The sequence below is a fragment of the Miscanthus floridulus genome, chromosome 3, assembly GCF_019320115.1.
Source record: "Miscanthus floridulus cultivar M001 chromosome 3, ASM1932011v1, whole genome shotgun sequence".
Lineage (NCBI taxonomy): Eukaryota > Viridiplantae > Streptophyta > Magnoliopsida > Poales > Poaceae > Miscanthus > Miscanthus floridulus.
This window is the reverse complement of record NC_089582.1, coordinates 104,097,603-104,119,780: the sequence shown is the minus strand read 5'-3', so window position 1 is coordinate 104,119,780 and position 22,178 is coordinate 104,097,603. Positions and strand designations below refer to the sequence as shown.

The 22,178-nt window shown below is 47.8% G+C and overlaps 1 protein-coding gene across 1 annotated transcript; it reads right to left on the bottom strand.

Annotated features, from left to right (window-relative positions):
• Window positions 1-13,968: 13,968 nt before the first annotated feature.
• LOC136546318 (protein GAMETE EXPRESSED 1-like) lies at window positions 13,969-16,477 on the bottom strand. The gene is made up of 6 exons (XM_066538296.1): window positions 15,993-16,477; window positions 15,282-15,869; window positions 15,046-15,172; window positions 14,782-14,968; window positions 14,547-14,703; window positions 13,969-14,445 (listed from the first exon to the last, which is right to left on the bottom strand). The coding sequence occupies exons 1-6, from the start codon at window positions 16,475-16,477 to the stop codon at window positions 14,127-14,129; spliced, it is 1,863 nt and encodes a 620-aa protein (XP_066394393.1). The 3' UTR covers window positions 13,969-14,126.
• Between the last annotated feature and the right edge of the window lie 5,701 nt (window positions 16,478-22,178).

Here is a 22,178-nt window from a genome sequence, read left to right as displayed (position 1 = left end):
TATGAAGCCTTTCAAAAGACTTCGTCTAACAAGTTAGGGCCGCCAGGCGTATGTGGCCCATCTCTAGGAGTGGCAAGCGTGGGCATCGCAGCACGGTACACACTTCCTAGCAGCAAAGTAAATATACCCCATGCCTGAAAGGTAACCACTAACAAGCTAGAAAAGATCCTCATACTGAGCTAAAGCTAGAGCCATATGGCCCTCACAGCTGTACTGTAAGTCCCAGATAATCGCTTACAGATAAGTCCTTAGGGAGAGGAATCTAAAGCATATAAACACTCTAGCCCCCTGGTTCCATGTTACTAAAAAGTCATATTTTAATGTTTATTGCATATATCATTAGTCAAGTTACAAGATCATGGTTTTGATTAAGCACTAGCAAAAACTATCCAATGCAATATCCCAAAGGTATCAAGGTGCAAGATATCAAATATCTAGGATATCCTATTTGGCAATAAGGGAGACACATGCAATATGAATTAAGTGATTAAATGTGAATAGGTAACAAGGATGTCCCATGCTATACTTGCCTTACACACCGATCCTTCGGTAAGCTTTATTCTTCGATGACTTTCTTCTTCTTCTTTGATCACCACGTGTATCTCACCGACTGGACGTAATCATAGAACACCACATAAACATCCATACACATACATGCATAGTATATAGTTGTATCTATATCAGAATAGTACACCAATCATAGAAAAATAAGTAAAAGAGATTGAAACACGATTCTACGTATCGCTACGAACACACAGTCGCGAGAAGCACGCTAATCGAAGCTACGATGAAAAAGATACATCTACCGAAAGATTTGCTTAATACGTGGAAAAGAAACTATAGGCTTCACTTATGTTAACTATATGAATTCATATACAAAAGATATTTTATAAACAATATGGATTGAATCAAGTCAATCTTAGATTTAAATTATAAAACAAAAGTAAAATAAATCATATTTTATGTATAAAACCTAGTTGCATAATCTTTAATCAAGATATGATTTAAACTATGATGAAATAGCAATATAGTAAACATCATTACTAATACGTAGATCTCATCGTTACGAAACAAACGCAACTTGAACGGACTATTTCGGAGTTAGAATGAACAAGTTATGATTTAAACAAGTTTTACTTTGCTTAATTAATAAATTAAATCTATTCTTGAATTTCAAGTGTTGAAAACATGCCTAACAGTTGTATAAACATGTAGAAAACATAAATACGATCCAAACGCAATTTGAACGGATCAAATCAGACTTAAAACGCAAAAGTTACGCATAAAATAAGATCCAGTGACATTCCTGTAAATAATTGAACTCAAATTTGAATTAAAATAATTAAAATTCTGAATTTAAATGTATTTTGGACTGGGCACACTAATTCTAGAAACTACAGGGACTTAAACGAATAAAAACAGGGCCTAAAAGAAATTATTTTGAACTGCTTGGATTGCGGGTTATTTACTTGAAACTCCAGGGGCTAATCTGCAAAATGGGCGGGGTTGACTGTTGGCTGACCGCGCTGATGACCGGGCAGCCACGTGGCAGCACACTGTTGGCGCGGTGTGCCACGCGTGCGGTGGGCACGCGTTGACTTGGCGCGGTGGACCGAGTCCACAGTCCGCGGTGAACCGAACCGTTATGTTCTAATCCTGGCCGTCCATCCAAGATCCTATGGCGCAGGTGAGTGCGGGCGATTGACCGGTGCTGCCCCTTGTCTCCGGTGAGGGCACCATGGCCGGCGGTGACTGGTGTCCTATGGTACGGCGTCCCAGGGAGCTATTTGATGAACGGGAGGCATGGGGAGGTGAAGAAGCTTACTACAAATCGATTGGAAGGGAGCTTGGCGTCCGGGAAGTAACCGAGGTGGGTCGTCGACGGCGATGGCGACTGGAGAGAGAGAAAGGCATGCGGGTGAGAGCGAATCTGACCAAAACGTGACCAAAAACCAGAGGTGGAGGTACCTACGGGCGTGGGCAAGTACGGCAGAGCTTCGAGGCGCGTCGGCGACGTGGTTCAAGGTGCGGGAGGGGGAGTTCGCCGGCGGCAGTGGCGACTGGAACGGCGAACAGAGGAAGGGGCAGAGGGGAGGGCTCAGGCTAGGTCTTTATAGGTGGGCGGGTGCGGTGAATGGAAGGCAAGCGGGGCAAGCGGGCGAGATCTTGGCGCCTTCCAAGTAGGCATGGGCGTCGGTGGATTTCCATACGGCGTGCGCCATCGGTGGGGGAAAGAAAAAGGAAAGAATGCATCGGGAAAGAAAGGAAGGGAAGACGACGGCAGCGCTGACGAGTGGGGCCAAGTCGCAGCGAGAGAGAGAAGGGCAAAACGCGTGCAGCGCTGTGGGCGCGGGGTGGCTGTCATGCGGGCCAGCTGCGCAGCGAGAGAAGGGGAGCGGAGCGGCGGGCGCTGAAGGCTGAAGCGGAGCGGCTAGCGTGGGATGGGCCACACGGACGCGCGTGCGAAGCGGGCCGGTGCTAGCGAGTGCGGGCGTAGGCGCACGGGGCAGCAGCGCTGAGCTGAGCGGGCCGACAGCTGGGCCAGGGCGAGCGGGCTGCGGGAAGGAGGAAGGGAGAAGGGCTGGGCCACTGGAAAAGGAGAAGGGAGGGGAGTGCGGCTGGGCCGCCAGCAGCGGGCCGAGGCCGGGAAGAGAAGAGAAGAGGTGGGCCGGCCAAATCCTGTGCTGGGCTGGTTCCGAGGTTGGGCCAAAAAGGGCAGAAAAGAATATTTTTCAAATAAAAATCCTTTTCTATTTCTGAATTCTATTTCTTAATTCAAAAACCATTTCAAATATGAACCAAATCAAGCATAAATATGATTTAAAATATACTTTCTAATTCCAACATAAATGAACCAATTTTTGGTAAGTTCCAAAAATAACTTTTTAAGTTCTCACATTTTCCATTTCCTTTTCTTTTTCTAATCTTCCAATTCTAAGCTAAGTTCAAATCAAATTCGAGTATGGTTTCAAAAATACTTTCCCATTCAATAAAAATGGACAATTCTATTAGGCTTTCCAAGATAAACTTTACAACTTTAAAAATACTTTTATTTTCTAATTTTCTTTTCTTTTATTTCAAAGCCATTTTCAAACTCTTTTCAAAGCATTTTAACCATTTTGACTTTTAAACTAAAACCACTCAACCAATAAAATTAAATGCAATAGCATATATGCATCAAACATATTGCTACCTTATAATGTATTTTAATTTAATGAATTTTTTTATTTTACTATATTTCATGTGCACAAAAATTCATAAATAAATCATTTTAGCTCCATTTTAAAAGAGGTAAATTTTAGGGTGTTACAGCCGACCAGGTCCATCCTCCATCTTTGCAGCGGCCATGTTGGAGGTATAAGCTGGGTCTCCGACGATGGTTTTGACTGTCCTGGAGAGAATGTTTGGCATGCTTTGCATGTTCTGACTGTCTGCTCTGCATCTTGTATGTGTGTTGGCCAATAAAAGCCTTGCCTTATTGCCTTTGCTGATAAAGCTCTAGAGCCAATGTGCGACCCGCATATTCCTGAGTGTATTTCTTGAAGCAACTCTATGCCTTCGCTCTGCGATATGCATTTGAGGAGAGGCTGGACTACTCCTTTCTTGTACAGTACGCCATTTATGATTGTGTAATTTCTTGCCCTGGCCTATATTCTTGCTGCTTTTGCTTCATCTTCTTCGGTGGTTTTGCCTTCTAGGAATTTTGTTATCACCTTTCTTCAATCTTCATTTTGCAGGTGTAGTATGGGTTTTAGTGCCTTAGATGTCTCCGCAGTTGTCGAAGACTTCAAGATCTGGTAAAAAGTGTTTGGTGGCAGTGGCAGGTTGTTTGTCGTAGCCTTTGCCAATTCATCTGCCTCTGCATTTTCTGATCTTGGGATGTGCTTCAGGGTGAAACCCTCGAATCTCCGCTCCAAATTTCTGACAATGGATAGGTATTTGATTAGTTCTGGCTCTCTTGTTGTGTATTCTTTCTCTACTTGGCTAGTGACCACTTGAGAATCTGTTTTGACTGTCAATATTTTTGCCCCTAGGGCCTTTGCTTTGCTCAGCGCTATGATCAGGCCTTCATATTCTGCTATGTTGTTTGTTGATTTGAACTCTAGCCTTGCTGCATATTTCAGTCTGACGCCGGAGGGTGCCGTTAGGATGGCGGAGGCTCCTGCTCTGGCTTAGCCCTAGGCTCCATCCGTGAATGCTATCCAGCCTTGAGTTGTTGGTTGTACCTTGGGCTCTATTGGAGGTGTCCAATCTGCTACAAAATCAGCTAATGCTTGTGATTTGATTGCTGTTCTAGGGACATATAAGATACCAAACTGTGATAGCTCTGTAGCCCATTTACCTATTCTACCGGAGGCTTCTTTGTTTCTGAGCAAGTCTTGTAGTGGCAGCGATGTTGGAACTAAGATTTCGTGGGCTTGGAAGTAATGCTTTAGTTTTCTTGATGCCATCAGCACTGCGTAGGCAACTTTTTCTACCTCTGTATAGTTTAGCTTGGCTCCAGACAGTGCTTCTGAGATGAAACAAACTGGTTTTTGAGTTTTGCCTGATTCTTTTTCTAGCTCGTGGACTAAGACTGCGCTGACTGCATGGTCGGAGGCCGCCACATACAGCAATAGGTGGCTGTCCGAATCTGGGACAGAGACCATCAGTGAGTTTGCCAGATACTCTTTCAAGTTATGAAATGCCTCCGATTGCTTGGACCCCCATTTGAAGTTGTCTCCACCCCTCAGGGCTTGGAAGAAGGGTAGGCTGCGTTCTGCTGATTTTGAGATGAATTTGTTGAGCGTTGCTATTCTTCCCATCAGCTTTTGTACTTCTTTCTTGTTTTTGGGCTCTGCCATTGTCATTATTGCTCTGGTTTTGTCCGGGTTCGCTTTGATGCCTTCACTGCTTATGATATAACTGGGCATCTTCCCTTTTGTGACTCCAAATATACATTTCTCTGGGTTGAGGCGGAGGCCAGCTGTCCTGAGGTAGGCGAAGGTTTCCTGTAAGTCGGAGACATGATCATTCTTGTTCTTGCTCATGACCACTATGTCGTCGACGTAGGCTATGATGTTTCTATCCAGTTGTGAGCCCAAAACTTCCTTTGTCATTCTGGCAAAGATTGCTCTGGCATTTTTGAGGCCCTCTGACATTCTGGTGTAGCAATATGTCCCGAATGGAGTGGTGAAACTTGTCTTGTCTTCGTCTTCTTTTTTCATCTAGATTTGGTGATACCCAGAGAAACAGTCAAGGAGAGAGAACCTCTGGCATCTGGCTGCCTTGTCGACAGAGGCATCTATTCTTGGCAATGGGAAAGGGTATTTTTTGCAAGCTTTGTTCAGATCTGTGAAATCTATGCACATTCTTATTTTGCCATTCTTCTTTGGTACCAGTACTACATTTGCGAGCCATTCTGAATACTTAACTTCCATGATGACTTTTGCATCTAGCAATCTTTGCACCTCTGCCTTTGCTGCCAGGATTCTGTCCTCTGACATTTTTCTCTGTTTCTACTTTCTTGGTCTCATGTTTTTATTGATATCCAGTTTGTGCTATATGATGTCCCTGCTGACTCCCTGGAGGTCGGAGGCTAACCAGGCGAAGATGTCCTTGTTTTTTACTAGAGTTTCCATGGGCTCTTCCTCTTCTGCCTTGCTCAATTGTGAGCTGATTGTTACTTTTCTGTCTGGTAACTCCTTTTCTAGAGGGATCAGCTTTGTCTCTTCTTGACCTGCCATATCTGTTTCTTCTCTAGGCATATCTGGAGGCTCTAGTTCTTTATTTGCTGACTCGACTGTGTTGATGTTTCTTTGGGAACTATTGATAGCTTTCTCTATGTTTCTTGCTTCTTTCTGGCTACCTCGGACTATGATAATACCATGGAGTGTCGGTATTTTCATGCACAGGTAGGCCATATGCAGGGCTACGTTGAATTTGGTTGTGAATCCTCTGCCCAAGATGGCATTATATGGGTAATACAGATCGACGACGTTGAAAGTTATGTACTCGGTTCTAGCATTCGCTTGGGTTTCGAACGACACTGGGAGTGAGATTTTTCCTAATGCTTGTATCTGCTTGCCTCCGAATCCTATTAAAGGGGATTCGGAGGGTAATAGTTGATTTCTGCTGAGCTTCATTTGGTTGAAGGTATTTGCGAAGATTATATCTGCTGAACTGCCAGTGTCGATCAGTATTCTGCTTATCTCCCATGCTGCTATGTTTGTCTTGATCACCATTGCGTCTGTGTGAGGGTAGCTCTCTAGCTAGAGATCTTCTTCTATGAAGGTGATTGGGACTCTGGACCAATCTATGTGTTTTGCTGGGCCTTGGACTGCTACATTGTTTACCAGGCGGAGGTGATCCTTTTTCTGCTTTTTCGTTTGAAACTCCATTGATGATCCTCCGGCGATTGGCAATATCATGCCTATTGTTGGCAGTGCTCCATGAGGGTTGACTTGGTTTTCTGGGTTTGGCTCGTTTTTTGGTGTTGGGGGTTGGTTGTGAGGTGGTGGTGGAGGCAGTTGCTGCATGTGGTGCTATGGCGGCGGAGGCTCGAACCTTATTCTGTTTTATTCCGGTGGGTTTGTTTCGAGATAGGTTACATGGGGAGATTTTGGGTTTATGTAGGTCAGGCTTGCCTCTGACCTGTAGTTGCCCGCCGGAGGCTGCTGCGAAGGTGATGACCGCCATGCTGGTAGGAAGTTTGGGTAATAGGTAGAGGCCAGTGTGGAGGGATGTATTTGGGTTGCGTTTAGCGCTAGGTACATTGGGCAGTACTGCTGGTGGCCAGTTGTGTAGGTGGTGTTGACCTCTCTTGCGCTTTGCTGTGTCGGAGGTTGGGCAGTCTACTTGTTCTTCATCCTTTCCTATGTTTCTTTTGTCTCCGGACAATCTTTGGTGCTGTGCCCTGCGTTTTCGCAGTGAAAAACGCAATATGGCCTGCGTTGTTTTTGGCTTTCAGTTTTTACCTTGGTAACCTTGCCGACCTTGGTTCCTTGCCTGGGCCTCCTGCCATGTTGGCGCTGCCTATTGCCCTTGCTCGGGGTGAGGTTGACCCTCGATGCTGAGCACTTACCCCTGGCCTGGCTTCTGATTTGATACATTCTGGTTCGTATAGGTTTTTTGGGAATTTTTGCTGCTGTTTTGTTGTCTGTTTTGACCTTGCTCCTCCAGCCTTTTGTGGAGGTCATTGTCTGATCTGCAGTACTTCTCGAACTCGTCATGCAACTGTTGTATGGAAGTTGGTTTCTTTCTTGCTAGGTGTGCTGCGAACAGCCTGATTCGGAGGCCTTTGATCGCTGCTTCAATGGCGATCTCGTCTGGGACATCTGGTGCCTTCGCCTTTAGTTGCACAAATTTCCAAAAATAGTCATGTAGTGTCTCTCCCTGCATTTGCTTGCACTAGAACAGATCTGTGGAAGTCAGCGACTGTGCTGTTAGCCCCTTGAAGTTTACCAATATCTTGTCCCGGAGGTTCTCCCAAGAATAGACTGTGCTTGGTTTGAGCATAGAATACCAAGCCAGCACGTCGCCTTTGGCTGCAATGACAAATGACTTTGCCAAGACGGCGTCGTCTTCGTCGGTGGAGGCTACTGCTGCCTCGTAACTCATAATGAACTGATGGGGGTCTGTCTTTCCGTTGAACTTTGGTAGTGTGATTGGCTTGTACGCTTTTGGCCATGGCGACTGTTGTATGCCTTCAGATAGTGGGGACTTGGGATCGATAGGCCTCCGCATCACCTGAGATGGCATCGTCGGCTAGCTGATCACTGGCGTAGGACCTTGAAGCATGGTTGCAGTTGGTGTTGCTGCGGAGGCTAGGATTGCGGAGGTTGACGCTGGTACTACATGCTGCATACTTAGTATCTCAGTGTGTAGGACTACCAACTGCTGCCTTATTTCTGCTGCTTGTGCTGACGCTTGAATAACTTGCTGATTAGCTGCGAATGCTGCTGCCATTATGTCCCTCTCTTGTTGTGCTCTTTGCAACTGTGCTTACAGCTGTTGCAGTTCTTGCTCGGGTGTTGTGGGTGAGTTTGGTTGGGCCTTCGGATCTTGAATCTCTGGATCTTGGGGTTCCGGTGATTGACCCTGGGCATTTGCTCTGGTGTCATCCTCCACTGGCAAGGTTGCGTAGGTGCTACGAGTGTTGCGCCTAGGCCTTCCTCGCTAACCCGTGGTCACTGCTGCTCTGGTGGTGGTCTTTCTTTTCCCTGCCATCGTTGGTTTGCCTTGGTCAGCCCCACGGTAGGCGCCAATGTTGAAAACGGCGATTTCAAACAACGTGGGGGAGACCGAGGCCTCCGCCCGTCGGACGTCGCCCTTGGGCGGAGGCTCGGGATATGAACGACAGGGGGGAGAGTGGTGAGTAAGGGAATGGCACGGAAAGCTATGGTTTCATTAATTCATCCACCAACCAACTCTTTATTGTTACAAGTGTTCCCTATTTATAGGGCTCAACTACCACATTCACAGAGTTTACAGTAGTATCCCTCAACTGCTACAGTACATTCTTGGGATATTCCTCTACTTGCTTTCTGTCTCAGGGGTAATCTTGTCATGCCGCCATCTGGTACTGGGCCTACATGATCAACCGGCCCATCGGGCCTCAAGACTCGGTGATGGGCTTTAGGGCCTCCGCCGTGGGTTTCCGCTCTGTCCGGCCTCAGGATCCGACGATGAGCCTTCGGGCCTCCGCCTCTGGGAGTGCCAAAGCCGTAGGCCTCCAGCATCCCAGGATCGCCGATTTCCTGCTTGGGTCTTCTCCCCGACGGGCGGAGACCATGCTGGAGCACCCGCGCAGTCCACGAGCGCCCTCAAATGGTTACCTGCACATACCCAAACAATGTTGGTATTTAATTAGTCTCCTAGCGGAGCGGCCTCCGCCCCATCGGCCGGAGACGCCTACGAGCCGGCCGGACGGAGACCGCGTCAGGGCCGCCGCCCGCAACCTGCAAGCTCAATCTAACCAACCGTTCTCTTTCTCGGGTTTAGAGGCGTGGGAGCACAACCTCCGTTTTGGTAACAGGTCGGAGATGCCTTCGTAACCTGCTGACTGCGTAGGTCTCCGCCGCTCGCGGTGGCCATGTTACAACAATAAAATTATTTTTCAACGAAGAAAGTACTGTATATGTTCTTTTTTCGTCTTTTGAGCTCAGAACCTGGAGGGCTATTTTGTTGGAGCAATAGGAAACGGGTTTGTTTCCGTTTGCGGAGGGCAAATTACGAAACTGTTTGCACGCACCCACCTCACGGCGCGTGCGCGGCCGTTGCCCTCCCGCGCTCGAGGGCTCGCCCCTCCGCTAGGACACGCGTCGCGCGCGCTCCAGGAGCGGCCGCGCCCGGCGGCACCACGTGGCCTGGGGACCAGGCGCGAGGTGGCGGCTGCCGACTGGCGGGGGCGAGCAGCTGCCCCGTCGTCTCGCGCCAGCAACGCAAGACGTGCACGTATACGAACGTGAAAGTGGTATACGGGGAAAACGTGTGGGAATACCAGCGTAAGATGGGGAGTAGTGTGATGGCTCAGTGCCTCAGTTCTTCAGTTTAGCTTTGCAGTTGGTGTGGGTCAACTTTTTTGACCAGTTCGGTTGAATTTTTTCAGTTGGCAGCAGCAGCGGTAACTTTGTTTGTGTTTGCTCGATTACGATGGCACAGACGTATACTACTGAATTACTGACTCTACCTTCTTTTTTCTGAGAAAGATTGGTGCACTCTACCAATATACCGCTCCAGGAAAAAGAAAAACTCGAGTACCAGTGGAAACTTGACGTGATAGGCCTCTCTATTCCAAACAGGCCCAGATGAAACTCGGCTTCAACTGATGGACCGCCCCTTCGGCGGCCTTTCCACTTTTCGGCCATTCCAACAAGCTGGGCTTCATCAAGTCCCCGGAAAGATATTGGTCCGGGCCTACCTTTGGCATATATTTTCCATTATAGACTAGACTAGACTAACTATGCGTAATATTCTGAACCGCGTCGAGGAACTCATTGACCCTGTGACTGAAAGCTGGGACGTCCAACTTCTCACCCCAAATGTTTTTGTGAAGAGGATGTCCACTTGATTCGGTCACTGCCGGTGCATACTGACATGGTTGGCATTATGATAACAAGGGCCGGTTCTCTGTCAAATCGGCTTATAAAGTGCAGCGGGCGAGTGAAGAAAGAAAAATGCAGAGAGCAAGACCAGGGGCAGGAGGAAGTAGAGGGAAGGATGATTTCTGGAAGAATCTCTGGAAGATCGACTGTCCGCCAAAGGTCAAACACTTTTGGCTCTGAGAAAGAATTTGCAGTGACGAGGAATGAAGATTGACACGATCTGTTGCTTACGCCGAAGATTAGATGAAGATGGCGGGCACTTGTTCCTGAAATGCAAGGAGGTGAAGAGAGTATGGAGGGAGTTAAATTTGGAAGATGTGCGCTGCAAAATGGCTGACTGTGTATCAGCAAAAGACATGATGGAACTCGCTCTAAAGCTGGAGCCTAAAACGCAGTTATCTGTTATTTTACTGCTATGGCTTTGGTGGGATGAACGGAACAAGTACAGACAGGAGGGAAGAAGGAGATCGGCAGTGGAAGTGTCTACGTGACTGCTGCACTGGCGGACAGGTTCCAGGAAAAGGGTGCCCAACCCCTATTGTCGGAATCTCGTCAGACAACTAGAAAACCCAGGGCGCGGCGTTGCCGCACTATCTTTGAGCAGGCCATTGTTATTCTTAGGTGGGTTCCAAAAAGTTTAAAATGTAATGATGAATTGCTTTGTTGGTTAGGACTTAGCAGTATTTTATTTGCCGACCACAGACCACCCCACAGGTGACTTCCGGGGTTCGGGTTGTCTTCTGATGCACGTCCGCCTGGCTGCCGCCACATTTTTCAGAATGCTACTGCCCGCTCAATGTGTACAACACGCAGCGCGCGGGCATGGTGGCGGTGCTGAACGCGGACAACGTGGACGAGCTGCTATTGTACATCAAATCTGACAGTACAATTGTAGAATTATAATATTGTACCTGTAAATTTAATTTCAAAAGAAAAAATAGGTTTGAGATTCTGAAAGTACAAAGCATGATACTGAAAGTTAATACTTATACAATCATGAAGTTCTTTAAGTCATCCTTGGATACTCCCTTGTTCAGCTGTCAAATTTATAACTTCAGGAAACATACAGAAGCTGCTAATTGATGTGTATGCACATGCTTGTATGGCAACTATGAGAGAGGGTCCATGGGTTAATAAAGGCGAGAAACACCTGGTATGATGTGAATAAAGATGCCCTTTTCAAAGGGGAAAAAAGTAAGTTACTTATGCACTGGATTAAATCCATTGCATTGGCATTTTCTTTTGTGGTTATCTTCAAACACCTATATTCATGCCGATCTCCTTGTCATTGGCATGACACCTGGTAACAAATACCGAAGATTTAAAACCATGCACTTAAAAAGATGAGCACCATAATATGAGAAACTATGCTAGAGAAGTTGCAGGAGCATCAGAAATTCAAAATGGGGGGCAGAGGTGGAATTGAATGGAGACATCACATAGGTACTCATGTTGCATAAGCATCAAGTTGCAAATACAATGTAGCAGCAAGAATAGAAGAAGTAAGGTATAACTTATAAGAGACTACGATTGAAGAATATTAATCTAACTTTCAAGCAATCCCTGGTCCTTTGAATGCCCATTTCATTATTGCAATGTAACTTAGCTTCCACCCTGCATTGCTACCTAAATTAAGGTAAAACATTGGAGTACACCAAAACTAACGAGCATAAACCAAACAGGAATGGACCAACCTAGGTGGTGTCCTGGTGGGTGAGGCAATGAAGAAAGCACATGGTGTGCACGGTGGCACAGCATGCACACGCCCCATGAAAGGCATCGGCAGAGGCCAGCTGCTCCAAATGGAACGGCTTCTTGCTCATGGACAGTTGTATGCAATTCAGAGACATAATCTCAGATAGAAATATAGTGGTAGGCAATGATAAAATAACCAGACCGAGAGTTACCCAGTATTTTTAATGCAAAACAATACTTCACTTTATTTTTCAGCTGTTTATTTGGTTATGCTATGTATTGTTATTGAACAAGGTGATTCTGGAGAAACTTGGTGGACTCCACAAGATGGTTGAAAAGTAATATGCTAAGCTCATTTTCTAAGCCTTCTCTGCATCTAACACAGTTATCTTAGACGAATAAGATTTAATTTTGCTGCACTACCTGTGTGCTAGAGCATATATATTGGTCTGCAAGGTCTAAGCATTGTCTATAAGCAGCAAACCTAGGCCAAAAATGCACCTGCATATGCATGCAAGTGTTAAACAACATTTGCACAACCTTGAATCTCCCACAAGCTCTTTTCTTTAAAGAAAGTAGGCTTCTAGCAAGGCCAACTCTATCCTGCTCAATCCCATGCAGGATCTGCAAACACGGAGAAGTTCATAACACTTCAACCTCTGTCGTTTCAGAAGCAAGTTAGTAGACAAGCAAACGAGGAAGGAACGAAGGCACACCTGGGCAGTGGCACCTGGGGACATTGTGTGAGCGAGTTTCGAACAGACATTTGATCGAACACCCTAGAGACGTTCTTCCAGCGGCTGGAGCAAGCGTAGATGGCGACAACAGAGAGCCACTGACGTGCGCTGAGATGGCCCCCAGCAATGCTCGCGGAAGAGGCACACGGCTCGCACTAGTTGCCCCGGCCACGGCGGCGCGCGGCACGGCGTTCGGTGGGCCGAGGCCACGGTAGTGGTCAGCTCGCCCGTGCCATTTCAATGGTGGGCCACGCTCCCTCTCTCTCACGGCAGCGGCACGGAGGCCATGGCACAAAGGCGAGGCAGCCCTGGCGGGTATTAGTGGGGCGAGGTGGCACAGGCCCCGACCATGGTGGGGCAGACCCACCCCCGGCGCGGCGGCATAGGCCCCTGGCCATGGCAGTGCGAGACGCCCTTGGCCATCGGCGTGTCTGCTCCCCAGCACGGGTGCGGCCGGCTCCAAGAGCTGCTGGAAGAGCAAGCGCACGTGGTGGGCCCCGCCGGCACTGGGCGCGGGCATCTGGCCGTAGGGCGACGGGAGGCGCGCCTGCGGGTGCGCCGGCCGCCAGAGCGATGGCGAGAGGCGGCGGTACTCGAACACAGAGGCCAGATCGAGCGGGTTCGCGCGGCTCCCTAGGTCGACGCCCGAACCGATCCGCAATCGAACAGATAGTATCGCTTCTTCGCCGAATCGGACGGCCAGTGGGCTAACGGGTGACGTGACCCTATCGGTTAGCCCGCTTTTGAGAGCAGGATTTCCTATGTAGAGATAAGATGGGTCAAGCCACAGTATGGAGAGTTCAAAGTTAATTAAGATGGAGGTTTTGATTACAAAACTGGATCAGGCGGCTGGGGCTATATCATCCGCAATGACCAGGGATCAATGGTGAAGGCGGGGGCAGGCAGAGAACCGTTTCTACAAAATGCATTCCATGCGGAACTGCTCGGCTGTCTCGCCGGACTGAAGGCAGCAGCAAATTTGGTGTTTGGCTGCTGAAAATACCGTTGGTTGATTTGTTGTGAGAAAAAAATACTGTTTGTTGGCTGAAAAAGTATGACTTATAAGCAAGTGAACAGGGCGTGGGAATACAGAGGGTAGCTCTGGAGACGGATGCTGTTCGGGTCAAAACTGCTTTGGAGGATGATGCTTATCGTCTGTCAGCTATGAGCGGGATCGTAACTGAACTTCGGTTACTACTAATGACGGATTTTGGAAGCTATAAAGTGGGTGTGTGTCCTAGAACCTGTAATAAGTTTGCGGATGCTTTTGCATCGTTTGTGTGTAAGTTGTCCAGTGATATGCCTATCACTTGGGAGTCTGTACCTCAGTTTGTTGAGGACTTGATGACCAGCGATTCTGCTGTGTCTGGTGAGTAATGAATTTCCGAGTTTAAAAAAAAAAGAAAAGAAAAGAAGAGAGAATCACTGAAGCCCCTTGGATAGAACAGGAAAATGCTGAACATCATACAAGATTTCTGAAGCGTAATTTGATTTCACAACCGTAGTTTCATCAAAATGTGCTAGAACATCGTGTAAATAAAACTTCCGTCAACATCTGATGCGACACTCAAAATAGCTCCTTCCGAACTAAGAAACCAGACCGCTGTGCCTATTTCCGTGGCCGCAGATTGTACTTCGGGGAGACCGACGTTGTGAGGGAGTTCTCGCCGATCTCCTCCGCCACGACAACTTGGTTGCGCCTTCGAATCAGAGGCGACCGCTCCGGCGGCAGGATATATGTTGGGTCCATCTTGCTGTCCACCTCGTCTACCAGCTCGTCGAAGACCCACGAGTAGTCCCTCAGGCTCTCCGACTCCGACTCCGACTCCGAGCCGTATGACAGCGCCCTCCCGCCGGCGTTTTCCTCCAGCGCCCGGACCTTCTCGACCAGCGTCTGGAGCAGCCCGTGGTTCAGCACCTCATAGTCCCTGAAGGATAAAAAGAGGTTAAAATTAAGCGAAGGCCAATAAACGAGCGTGTAGATTTGCATTGTGTGATAGTGCAGCAGAGGCCTTCGTTTATCACGTACCTGAAGGTGAATATGGAGTGCAAGATCTGAACGGTGGCAGCGCCGAGGAACACCATTCTGACCAAGAACACCTTGGACATGACCCAGAACTGCTTGTCGAAGTCGTCGGCGCCAATTTTGATCAACCCAATCTCCAATAGAAGCGTAATGCACAGACCTGCCAGGGCAAAATGTTAGCTATGGGCATTCAAATTTAATTTATTATAAGTTTTCAATTTCGATAGTGAAATAATACCAAAGTAGAGCTGGCCCCTGATGCTGAACGTTTGCTTTGCACCGGTGAGCATATAGATGAGGAACACAATGCAGCAGTAGAAGAAGAAGGCCTTGATGAAGCGAGACTCAGCTAGAATGGCATTGTGCAGAATATACAGCTTGTCCAGAGCAGCAAAAATGTTAGCCTGCTTTGCTCTGAACTCTTCCTGTGTATATGAAAAAGTTCAGTAAATATAAACGACCATGTAAAGTGGGTCATATTTTCAAAATGAGATATAAGAACCTGGGCTTCCAGTGTGGAGTGAGAATTTTGGATGAGATGCTCGTGAGCTTTCCGGATTTCTTCTTGCCGGGACAGTAGCTCTTCCTGCTGACGCTGGCCATACTGTGCAAGTTTCTGCATTGTTTCCCTGCAATTGTTCACTTAATCAATATTATTTTTCTACTAGACGTATAGCAAGCATTTGTCAAGATTCAAGAACAATACAAGCTGAACAGTGCATATGAATATAATAATACCTGCTTTCTTCGAGAGATTTTGCTTGAAAGCTGTGGAGCTTATTCAGTCCATCCATGGCCTGGTTCTGTCCATTCAGTAGCTGCTTTTGGTTCTCCAAGGACTTGCCAGTAACACTCCCAATGTCATCAGCAGTTCTTTGCAAATTCTGCATCTTTGAAGATATTGACTCACCAACACTTTTAATTTCCCTTTGCATAGATCCAGTCTCTTCTTTTATCTTATCCATCCCGTTTCCTAGTCTTTCATATGATTCCTCAACGCGCGCATTACCTGCCTCAATCTTCTCCCTCATCTCTGATTGCCCTTTACTCAGTTGTGCCTGAGTGGTAGCGATCTCCTTGGACTGCTCAAAGATGGACTTCGAGTGAACCAGCACAACGTTGATCTGCTCCTCGGTGTGCTTTGACACCTCTGCCAGGTTGTCGGCTTGCGTCTCGATCGATGACAGCGTGTCCTTCACTTTACTAGACTCTTTGATGATCTGATCTGACCTCTCTTCGATCACCTCGAGCTTCTCCTCAGCGGACTTGGATGTCCTTGTGAGATCATTGACGAGCCTCTCAGTGTTGTGCTTGAAAGCTTCAGTCCTGAACGACGAATAAATCAAATGAAGACAAAAAAAGATAGCGTCAAGTTCAGTATAAAAAATTGCTTTAAAAAAAGTTCAGTACAAAAAACATATCAATGCTAGGAGAGAAAACCAAACTTACTGCAATTGGTGGCATAGGGTGTTGGTCTCCAAGAAGAACTCGAGGAAGACCTTGCCTTCTGATTCACTCAGCCGCTTGCGGCAGTGCACCATCTTGGATCCCTCTGCGCAGGACCGGAAGGGCGGCCGCCCCGAGTCCTCCTGGAAGCAGCTGCTGAGGTGCCACGCCAGGCGCGACTGCCTCTCCTTGTCGGCCATGATCTCGCTGCAGCTAGCGAAGAGCTTCCGGTACGCCTCCTGCCAGCAGTTCCTCGGCCCGGCGAGCTTGTTCCGCGCGTTCTCCAGCAGCTTGAGCCCTCTGGGGTCATTGGTTCCGTCCAGGGCGAAGTCGGCCACCGCGCCATCGAGCTCTATCACCGGAGCGCGTTCGCCGCCCTTGGGCGCAGACGAGGAGGAGAAGATGTTCCATGAGAATCCACGGATCCTCACAGGACAAACCAAGAAGCAGATCAAAATCAGCAGCACGGGCGAAATGTTTCTTGACATGATCCTCTTGCCAGCAGTGATATTTATATCTTGGCCGCTTAAAATCAGGGGGCCAGCAGTCCCTGCCAGGAACAGAGAAGGGCATCATCAAAAACCGTCAATTTCATACAGATTGTTATGCTCATATTGCTCTGGATTAAAACAACTTAATCGCACCATCAAGACCTTCTCTTGATATCGGTTATTTCTGATGTTTCTTAAAAAGGAAGTTATTTCATAGGGGAAAATATGATGAAACGAGTAACAACCTAAACTGAGTCGTTGCTGCAAAATTCAGGCATTGTCTAGTTCCAAAAAATTTTCCCAAAAAGTGCTACAGTAGCCATCATATCGAATCTTGCGATACGTGCATGGAATATTAAATATAGACGAAAAAAAACTAATTGCACAGTTTGGTTGGAAATCGCGAGACGAACGTTTTGAACCTAATTAGTCCATGATTGAACACTAATTGCCAAATAAAAATGAAAGTGCTACAGTAGCCAAATTCTCAAATTTCACCTAACTAAACCAGGCCGAAATTCTCCAATCAAGATTCAAGAACGAAAGGTAATTGCGGCGCAAGCAATAAGTTGTTGCTAACTTGGAGGGCCTGCGGTGTGAATGGCTTCCTCTTAAGTAGTCGCGGTCACAGCTGTGTTTCTTCGCCGGCAAGGCAGAGGGAGATCAAGATTTCAAGAGGTGGCTGTCACATCGCATGTTCACATCCAGGGGGAGAGCCAATCAAATGTTTCCAAGAAAACATTTTGGACCTTTTGAATTTGACGCCGCAGGTGAAAGAGACCCACTCTCACTGACACGCACAAATGAACAACGAAGCGATTAGCAGCAAGGTAATGGGAATATGGGCATATGGGTGTTAGATTGATCTCTTATTTTAAATTGGGCCTAACGGCCCAGTTGAGCCTTTGATCCGCGTCCTGATCGGGGACGCCCAACTCACTATGGCTGGAGGGCCCCTATCACACTGCGCAATATATAGAGGTGGGGGTCGGCGGCTCTGAGTACGAGGTTCACCTAATATGAGCTCCCCATCTATAAACCCTAGCCCGATCTAGTGAGGGGCGTAGCCAGTGACCCACCGCCACCACTACACTGCGCCGCCACCGATCTTCACCGCCGGTCGCCGCCGCCCATCACCATCACCGTCCTCACCAACCGTCGCTGTCCTCGCGCAGACACCGACACAACGACCATGACCAACGCCTCTGGATCGAAGGCCTACGATGGTCGGTAACCTAGCACTACTCCTCTCTCGAATCTCTGTCTAGTTCATGTACTAGGACATGTTATCCATTTACAAGATGTACCCGGCTAGATATATGACTATGTGATCAGAAAAAATCCTAACAATGGGATGCCAAACCGGTCAGGCTTTGTAGATCTCCTACCGTCTTGTTAATTAGGTGTCGTTCCCGGCAAGGAAGCTACAGTTAAGCAACCGGTTAATTGCAGTTAAGTCCGCGCGAGCATGAGGCGGTGGCGCTGGCTTCCGCCGCAAGCCCCGGGGATCGACAGCCTAACGGACTGGGACCAAACTGCCGCAATTCCTCTTCGCGATTCGGCAATTCCTCTTCGAGGATTTGTGATCAGATTAACCCGACGAAGCACACATAAACCAACCAACATTTCAATATTTAAATGGTATTGAAATGAAATGAATTTGTATTTTTATATGAAATACTGACCGACTGTGAATGATCAAATGTTTCAAGAACTTGATTCGCAGAATCTAGTTTTGTTTCCTAATTGTTTTAAAAGGACTCCACAGAGTGCAGTTTCAGAGCAAGGGAAGTTCTTAGTGTTGAACCTAAAACATGATCTCTAGGCATAGAACTAGCATGTCTACTTGCACTTGGATAAACCGTGAGTCCTAAAAGCAATCATTAGTACTAGATTAGAGATAGAATGAGAAAGAGAGGTGAAGGGGTGCAAACCGTCGGCTGCCTTTAAGGAAGATGGGCTCGCCATCGCATTGCTTGGCGATAACCCGGTGGCAGTGCAGTAGCGGTGTCGTCCGGGGTCGATGTAGAGGCCGCAGGGTAGCCCAGCGTCGTAGCAGTCCTCTGGCGTGATGTAGAGGTGATGGCGGCGCTTTCCGTTGCTGGCAGTGCCCCCTCTGTGATCGGTTAGGGTTTAGGACTGTAGGTGGGGTGCTAGGCGGCTCAGGTGAACCTCATGACTTGAGCGCCCTGGCCCCCACCTTCTATTTATGGCGCTGTGCGACGGGGGCCCACCAACCATATTAGGGTAGGGCATCCCCGATCAGGGCGCGGATCTAATGGCCCAATAGGTCGTTTGGCCTATTGGTAGAGATCAACTAACATTCTTCTCCTTGATCTCACTTATATCTTAAATTTAACTTACGTTCTCTTGTCCCATTCCATCATAGATTAGTGCATAGAACGTGCATCATCGTCACGGTCTTTGCCATTAGATTAAACAGCTACAATGCACCTCTATGTTTTGAAACAGATTCTTAACTAGGCTCTTATTGTCCAGGAATCATAGGCTTTCCCTTAATCCATGTTGGCTACGTGTTCTCTGAACACACTGGGTGGTAAGCCTTTTGTAAGTGGATCCGCGAGCATCTTTTCTGCTCTTATATGCTCAAGACTAATTATATGATCCCGGACTTTATCTTTCACAACATAATACTTTATGTCAATGCGTTCGACAGCACCACTTGACTTATTGTTGTGAGCATAATATACTGTTGAATTATTATCGTAGTATAACTTAAGTGGTTTATGTATATTGTCTACCACTTTCAACCCGGACCTGAATTTCTTTAGCCAATTCACCTGCCCTATGGCCTCATAACATGCTACAAACTCGGCATATATTGTGGACGATGTAGTGACGGTTTGCTTTGACCTTTTTCACGATATAGCTCCTCCTACGAGAGTGAATATGTACCCTGACGTGGACTTTCTTTCATCTCCCACATAATCAGAATTTGTGTACCCCTCTATGTGTAGGGAATTGTAACACCCCTGGTGTTACGAGCTCGTTTAGCAACACGATTTAGGCCTAAGTAAAATTTCCAAAGCGAGTTCTCGGATTTTTGATTTAAAATGTATTCGACGCAAAAGCGAATCCTATGTGACTTAGTTTCGTGAACTCAAATAAACGTCCAAGTTAAAATTTCTCGGTGCATAAAAATATTTAGGAATGTCTGTCAATAATTTTGGTAAATAAATAGCGAACGGTTTATTCTATTAGATTAAGAAGGAAAAGCAACTTTTATAAATCAAATAAAAATCCATTAATAAATAGAAGGATATACATATATATATATATATATATATATATATATATATATATATGTATACTCATGAGTTTATTTTGTTAAGCACGAACTAAAGAGAAGGAGAGCGCAGCAGTTTCGTTTTTTTGACGTACATCGTACTCGCCTGCCTTTGCTATTGATCATTGTCTCGTTCCCATCGTGGCTCTGCATTTCTCTGCAATTGTAAAGTCTCCTCATCCGTCCCCGTCCATCCTCCCCGACCATTGTTTTTACTTCTCTCTTGATTGCTTGTGTCTGCCTCCGCTAGTACTTGTTGTCTCTGTGGCCGGTGAGCAAAGCTCCAATTCATGAGTTCCCACATCTCTGCCTCGGCCTGACCTTGCTTGTCTTCTACCGCCACTTGTCCTTGCTCCACTGTTGCTCAGTCGTCGCAATCAATCCGAGTCAGTCCTGCCTTCCCTCCCTTTTTCCTTCTCTGTTGCTGAGGGGAGCCATCCCAGCTCTGCTCGTCCTCCTTGCTCTCTCTCGCTGCTTACTTACGCCTATGGAGGCCGCAATTGTCATTGCCCGGCACCGCGCGTGCAGGTGCGCCCGATCCCGTGTGTGGTTCTGCACCTTCCTCTCGTCCGCTCGTCGTCGGTCCACCCCACGCGACCGCCCGTGACCGCCGCCCTTCTGCGCACCCGTGCCACAGCCGCCCGAGCCTGGAGTACCGCCCTCTACATCCGCCTAACTGTAGTGCCGCACCGTAGTAGCCGGCGCCCCTTGCTCTCCCTCCCGTGCGCTCGGGTGCCCGCAGCGCTGCCCTTCCCGCAGCACCTCACGCCTCGCGTTGTCGGTGCCGGCCCTTCCCCGCACTGGCGTACGCGCGCCCTCCTTTTCCTTCGCTACCGCGGTCGTGTGTGGCCGCCACGCCGTCCTGGTCCACACTGGCCGCGCCCTCGGCCCCGCTGCTACCCGCACACCGCCCAGCCAGCGTCGTTGCCGCACCTCCCGCCGCTATCACGCGCACGCGTGCCCCGTGGCCGTGCCGGTGCTCTGCCCTCGTCGCCCTGCCTCCCTCGCGCGCGCGCATCGCGTCGTCCTGGCCCGCGCCTTTCTTCCTTGAGTGCGCACGCCACCGCTGCGCGGTCACCGTGCCTGGAGAGCCGTGCCACCGTCCGTCCAGCCAAAGCCTTAGCTGCTGGCTTGCCGCCGCCATGGCTCACGTGCGGGCAGGCTGCCATGGGGCGGCTCCGGGCTTGCCGTGGCCAGGCCATGGTCATGCGGGGTGTCGTGCTACTCCCCGGTGGGACTCCCACCGCCGCCGTGCCTTCCCGGCCGGGATTGGTCGCTGGCCGGAGCTCCTATGCCTCTGCTCTGTATCGAAAGAAGAAGATGAGGTGAGAAAAGAGTATAAATCCAAAACGCAGTTTTATAAAGGGTCCAGTGCGAAATACGTGACTCGAATAAATAGTACCTGCTGGACTACGCTTTAGTTTCGAGAAAGTACGAGGGCCATTTCACAAATGTGCTATGCACCTACCAGCGCTAGGTCGGCCTGTGGTCGCTCGCCTAGGCTACCTTGGCCGCGTGGGCCGGCTGGTGGGCCACTAGCACGCCTGCCTAGGCTCGCCACGTGCTTGGGTCGGCTTGGGCCACTCGCCACTACGATGGGCCGCGTGTGCGCGCTGCGCCTGGGCCGTGCACGCCGTGCCCCACCTAGGCCGCCTTTGCGCTGGACCTGGCCGAGCTAGCCACTAGGCCGGTTTGGTGGCCGCTAGCCTTTAGTCTTATGAAGCACTTGTTAATTTAGTTGTGGAAATAGACTTGTAAAATTTGTAGTAAATCATAGAAAAATCATTAAAATGCCAAATCAGTTTTGTTGAGTTTCTAAAATCATGATCTATCTATTAGTATATTTTGTTCATCTAGTTTGATGATATTTTTGGAAGCTGTATAATTAATTTAAGATACTTAGTATTGTAAAAATATAAATTTATAGGAATTGTCGTGATAAATTGGTAATATTGTTGAATATGAAATTTGTACAGTAGGTTCCTAGCAATATTAGGTACTCGCTGTAATTTTTGTAGCGCCAGAATAATTAGTTTGCTAAATAGATAATGATGTCATATTGCGAATAAAGACTAAATTGATAGAATAGAATAAAGAAACAACTTGGGATTATATAACTAAAATAATTGTTGAAAAATAACGTCTTTTTCGACAACACGAATATGTAGCCTAAGTACGGCCGTCGTTAGAATGAACTCGTTAGCTTGTGAGGTGTGATCGGGTTTCTAAGCATTTCGGCTGTCGTTGGTTATTTATATCTATGCATTTGCATCAATGCATATCATATAGGTACGATGATGGATCAACGGATCAATTGAAGGATGATTGGGAATCCGAAGATGGTATAATGGTATTCTCTCTAGAAAATGATGCAATAGGCTTTCTATTCAG

Bases quoted from the DNA above. Each gene is read 5' to 3' on its own strand.
- LOC136546318 (XM_066538296.1), bottom strand. From the start codon at position 16,477: ATGTCAAGAAACATTTCGCCCGTGCTGCTGATTTTGATCTGCTTCTTG. The intron at 15,173-15,281 runs GTATTATTATAT...GAACAATTGCAG, and splicing joins AAATCTCTCGAAGAAAGCAG to GGAAACAATGCAGAAACTTG. The intron at 14,969-15,045 runs GTTCTTATATCT...TCATATACACAG, and splicing joins ACTCCACACTGGAAGCCCAG to GAAGAGTTCAGAGCAAAGCA.